The 5,712-nt window shown below is 33.1% G+C and overlaps 1 protein-coding gene across 2 annotated transcripts; it reads left to right on the top strand.

Moving 5' to 3' along the window:
* Positions 1-1,039: 1,039 nt before the first annotated feature.
* LOC129287071 (MADS-box transcription factor 23-like) lies at positions 1,040-5,025 on the top strand. Of its 2 annotated transcripts, XM_054923225.1 has the most exons (6): positions 1,040-1,221; positions 3,652-3,730; positions 4,183-4,244; positions 4,608-4,707; positions 4,806-4,847; positions 4,933-5,025. In XM_054923225.1, the coding sequence occupies exons 1-6, from the start codon at positions 1,040-1,042 to the stop codon at positions 5,023-5,025; spliced, it is 558 nt and encodes a 185-aa protein (XP_054779200.1). The 2 variants fall into 2 exon arrangements, with proteins under 2 accessions (XP_054779200.1, XP_054779201.1); XM_054923226.1 differs by lacking the exon at positions 4,806-4,847.
* The last annotated feature ends 687 nt before the right edge of the window (positions 5,026-5,712 follow it).

The following is a 5,712-nucleotide window of genomic DNA, read 5'->3' as shown; positions in this document are numbered from 1 at the left end:
TAGTTTTCTTTAATAAGCAAAGTGTAACTAATTTTATATATTTCTTAAGTTTGATATAAGTATTAGCAAACTTGATTCCACCAATTACTAAAATAATTTAAAAAATTATAACTTTCTATCAACAAATTTCATCTAATTTTATATCGCTTATAAATATAATATAAATATTTGTAAATTCAATTTTACCAATAACTAAAATAATTTAGAAATCACCGCAAAAAGATATTAAAGTAATTTCATATATAAAGTTAATCTCAAAAAAATTTCTTTAAATATTATTGTTATTGTCACATTTCATGATATATAAAATTATTATTTTTCCCTAGAGAGTTTTATCTAACTTTTTCCCTAAACAAGACCTGGGAAAGACCGGCATAACTCTGATAAAAATGCATGAATGACGTCACCATCAGCTGCTCATGGCCGACGCCAAATCCATATTTCGGAAATGCATTAGGCCTCTCAGTTTTCATCATTCCACGTGTCGCCACGCCATACGTCAGATAATACCAAATCGGCCGACAATTTCGGGAATCCCGAGGAATCACTTCTCCACTCGCAGACACTTCACTTGACGGACACTCGCTCTCACTCACCGACACTTGTCCCTCGCTATCAATCCAGGGTCTACCTAAGCAACCCTTGAGCGTTTGAGGTCAACATCTCGGCAAGGAAACCACTAGCGGTTTTTCACTGCCCAAAAGACCTGCTTCATAACCCCAAAATGATAATGGAATCGAAACGGACGAAACTAAACCGCTTGACAAGAATCCGAATAAAGTATTCAAAGCACATCAATCTTCAAAAGCCTCTCTAGTTAGGACCTTAGTTCAAATAAACCTGTCTTCTTCCTCCCATACTTCTACGATTGTTCTGTAAGTTCCAACTTCTCCAGCATATATATTAACTATTTATTACGATTTTTTTTTTATTGATCTTTTAGTTCTATGTATGGTCTTGTTTAAGAGTTCATTTGATGAATAATTTCAGCTTTATTACTGATTTTTGTGCGGCTGCTGATCTGAGAAGCCCTAGCGAGATGGGGAGAGGAAAGATTGCGATTAAGAGGATTGACAATTCAACGAACAGGCAAGTGACTTTCTCAAAGAGAAGAAGTGGATTGCTTAAGAAAGCGAGGGAGCTTTCGATCCTCTGCGACGCACAAATTGGTGTCATCGTCTTCTCCAGCTCCGGCAAGCTCTATGAATATGGAAGCTCCAGGTTCCTTATTTAGTTCAATACCCAGCTTAATTTATTTTTCCTTTCTTTGCTTTATCAGAAGCGATGGCACAGTATTTAAGTTTTACTCTGCTTCTGATCTCTCCTTTGATCTCGGTAATGTGCCTATATCATCTTCTTTTCTGTTTTTTTTTTTTTCCTCCCAAGATAAAATGGGATGATGTTCGTCAGATACATACGGTGTGCAGTTCTGTTCCAATTTTAACAACAAACCTGTGTTGTTGTTCGAATTCTTAGAAGAAATTGACATGTTTTCTTTTATTTTCCCACTTGTGTGTGTGTGTGTGTGTGTGTGTGTAGAGAGAGAGAGAGAGAGAGAGAGAGAGAGAGAGAAGAGTAACTACAAGCTTGAAAATTGATGCTTTGGATTTGTATATATGTTTGGCTATTTTTTCTCATCTTATATATACTTGTGTGTAGCTTTGATATATATATATATATATATATATATAGGGCGTGATAGAATATCAGAAACTCCTTCTCCTTCTGCTAGCTGATCTTAAATTAATTCTTGTGTGTCTCCTTTTCTTGCACCTCTGTATTAGGTCACACTTAATGGGAGCTAAGAAAAAGCTGAGCATGAAATGGCATATATGTTACATTATCAATAAGAGATCTCAACTCTACTGGTTGAACTATACTGCAAATTTCATAGACATGCCCCAAACTCGGAAGAACACGTTAAAACGCTTTTATGCTTGCCTTCACATACATACATACATACATACAAATATACTATAGATACCATGCTAAAGGTCTGTATTAAATCATGACAAGGATGCGTCATGTGCTGATTGTGGAGTGCATATGTACATGGTCTGGGTTAGTAGTACTTATAAACCTAAACCTAAAGGGGGAGGGGAAAGAGAAAGAGAAAGGAGAGAGAAGAAAAGAGAAATGAAGATGTAGAGAAAGGTTTGTATACTTTATTCAATCAATTCAAAGTAATAAATACATAATATGAAAATTTAGGTCAACATGTTCGATTGAACTAGTAAACTTTTAAATTAATGTCTTGACTGATTTAATAAAATAATTTATTTATAATTGGTTGAATTATTGTTCAACTCTAGTTTTGACCATTAATGTTTGAATCAGTACTTTGACTTGTTTGGTTTTTGATATTTTGGGTAAATATATAGATTGTAGCCTTATTTATATATAGAGCTTTAACTCTAACCTTAACCCTAACTAAAAATATATCATTCTTAAAAGTAAGGACAATATCTTGTTACCATAAAAAGTAAAGGAGAAACTATCCAAAGGAAAATACAACCTATGTAATATGCATAATGAACAATTTCACAAATAAGATACTTTGTGTCACATTAACGTTAAAAATCTCTCCTATTTAAGCCTTAAAGTCTCTTATCAACTACTCTATATAATAATAACCTAATATATAAAAGCTCTCTAGTATATTATTGAAATCCCTCAAACTCTAGGTGCTAAAATGTATGAATTTCTCAACTTTTACTTTGATTGTGATAATCATGCCTTAATAAATGATCTTTGTAGCGATGATACCTATCCTTCAATTCCCTTAATGCATTAAATAAGGGTAATATGGAAAATATATGCAATAAATATCTCATATGGTGTCTTATAAAAAGGATCAAAATTAAATTCTCCCTCTAAATGTCTCATAAAAGAGATGGGATGGAGCATATTATTAAAACAAGCAAAAAACACAGCAACAGTAATCCGTTTTAGTTCAAAAACTACACATGAGCATTATTCTTTTAATATATGATAAATCAACTGAACAATTATCAATTATTTATCTAAATAGCATGAAAAATGTTCTAAATAGCATGAATATGTAAGAGTTAGACACGTACTCCTTTCAATCCCTATTATAAAACATCTCTAACTAGCTACCTCACCAAAACCAAGTATATTTGGTTAAGTCATTAATTTTGTTTGAAAATAAAATAAACTTTCAATTTTATTTCTAGTCAAATGAAAAAAAATTAAATTTACATTATATTCTCTCTATAATAGATGTGTTTAAATAGGGTAATATTTAAAAAACATAATTAATATCCTATTAAGTGTTTTATATTAAAAACAAAAGCACCATTCTAGAAGGAACCCTATAATAAGATCTGGAGGGAGTAAGGATCGGAGAGGGGGAAAGCAGGAAGAGAGAGAAAGAGAGAGATCTATAAAATCCAATGCACCAAGCATTAATACCTTCCCTTGTTTGTGGAAGCTAATCCCAATAATGTCCTTAGGGAGCTTACCCTAATAATGTCAAGTTTAATAAATATTGTTTAATCTTCAAAGTTCATAATAAATATTGTTTCTTGCAAGTTGTAATTTGCACAACAATGCTACTTTCAAAGATTCTATAACAAGCATTTATAGATTTTCATCTTATTTTGATTGAGTTATCTCTGCTTATGGCAGCATGAAATCTATTATTGACCGCTACAGTGAACAACAAGGGGATCATTGTCAGCTTCTAGATCCTGCTTCAGAAGTCAAGGTACAAGATCAAATTAAATACCATTCCTCAACATATTTTTGTGGTTTCTTCGAATAGTTCATGCTATAGTTACTCTAGCTACTACAACAGTGCATCAAAGTTCGAACTTCCATTGCTTTTCATTTTCATCACCAAAGAGTCATATCATCGCCAAGCAATAAGATTATTTTACAGAAAATGGGGAAATTAGTTCTGCTGGCTAAATGTGAAGCACCAAGTCACATAATGATATTAACACTATAACTAGAAACTATCTCCGAATATGGAACCTTGTGTCTTGGTATGATCTCATCAAGATTGCAAAATACTATTCTTGCATCTTCGCACTTATATCGAGAGTTAGAATTCATGTCTTCTTAATTCCTCTTGATTGCATTACGCTTTATTTGACATAATATTCAAGCTATATATATATATATATATTTGATGATATATGCCTTTCCATTTGGTAGTTTTGGCAAAGAGAAGCAACAGTCTTGAGGCAACAACTTCAACAGTTTCAAGAATACCACAGGTAACAAAATTACTTGATCACTACTCTATTATAATAAGAAAATAAGATACATTGGAAGGAAAATTATTACTTTCTGCTTGCAAAATGTTGGTCTCAACATGGAAAAAATAACAGATCACACATACTGGGAGAGATGCCTGCATTAGTGCCCGACAGTGCCTGGAATAGGATAATACTTATATGCAATTAAAAAAATGCAAATGAACAATCAGTGCAATACGCTAATACTTCTGAACTCACTCAACTATCATAAACTCTCTTTACAATGGCAATTCAATCATTCCTTTTACATCCTCTGAATTTAAGAAACTGGAACTACTTAGTAAACCAGAAGTAACTCATTTCCTGTTTTGGAAAATGCAGGCAATTGATGGGTGAAAAACTTTCTAGCTTGAGCATCAATGAATTGCAAAATTTGGAAAATCAACTGGGGAAAAGTTTAAGAAGTGTCCGGATCAAAAAGGTTTCACAGATAAATTCAACTCATATCTTAATTTAATTTAACATGTCTCGCCGCTTTTACTGGGCAAGCATTTAACTTGATCATTAAATTATCCTCAGGAACAAGTTTTAAAGGACGAGATTAAAGAGCTGCAACAAAAGGTATTCAAGAATACTCTCTCTGATCTTGCCATGTATGAAATGCAATCCCAAAAATTCTAGCTAATATATTGATGTGCTATTGCAGGGATATCAATTTAGTCAAGAAAGCGTAGAACTCTATAAAAGGATTGAAGTCATTAGTAAAGAAAATGCAGAATTACAGAAGGTAAGCTATTAAGTTGATAAAAACATTTTATCAAATTAGATCATGTGCATGTACTATTCATCTTTCCAATCATATAACTTATGAGTCTCACAAGGGAATATGCTTATACAATCAACAAGATTATATGTTAAAAAGTTAAATGTTTACAAACCGGTGTTGATCTTAGGAGTTGCCTCCCATTGCATTTGACAATACTTGAATCTGACGTGGTCAAATTATATGTTTTCTTTTCAAAACCAAATGGAGCTTCTTGTTTTTTTTTTTTTTAGTTAGACTTGTGAAGGGTTACATGCACCAACTTATCTGCAGCTGAGACAGACACGGTCTCAATCTTGTGAGCCACCAACCAAAGCAATGGAACTGGGGTATATCTCTTAAACTGATGAATAAACTCACAGCTTGAAAACACACACATGCGCGCGCGCGCGCACTTGTTATATTGATCATTCTGAAAATTATGACTAAGCACTTGATTCCTATATGACAGATTACAGCTGCTTTAGCAACGGCTCTTTCCTGTAGGAAGATCAAGTTTTCTGCAGGGAAGATAGAACCAAAACAGCATCAATTCCATATATATGAAGTTCCATCATATCAGAAACCAGTTCTCCATAAGGTTAATACATAGTGGATGACCTGATTATGTGTCTCTGTAAATTTTAGATGACAAAACTCTCAATTGTACCTAGTGGGGGGATT

The sequence above is a fragment of the Prosopis cineraria genome, unplaced genomic scaffold (genome assembly GCF_029017545.1).
Source record: "Prosopis cineraria cultivar Desert tree isolate PC_DT_omini unplaced genomic scaffold, ASM2901754v1 PC11, whole genome shotgun sequence".
In the NCBI taxonomy this organism is placed as follows: domain Eukaryota; kingdom Viridiplantae; phylum Streptophyta; class Magnoliopsida; order Fabales; family Fabaceae; genus Prosopis; species Prosopis cineraria.
The sequence above is the reverse complement of the archived record's forward strand: the minus strand, read 5'-3'. Positions and strand labels throughout refer to the sequence as shown.

Excerpts from the sequence above, each read along its gene's own strand:
- LOC129287071 (XM_054923225.1), top strand. The coding sequence starts at position 1,040 with ATGGGGAGAGGAAAGATTGCGATTAAGAGGATTGACAATTCAACGAAC. Across the intron at positions 4,245-4,607 it reads CAGTTTCAAGAATACCACAG|GCAATTGATGGGTGAAAAAC; the intron begins GTAACAAAATTA and ends TGGAAAATGCAG. Across the intron at positions 4,848-4,932 it reads TTAAAGAGCTGCAACAAAAG|GGATATCAATTTAGTCAAGA; the intron begins GTATTCAAGAAT and ends GTGCTATTGCAG.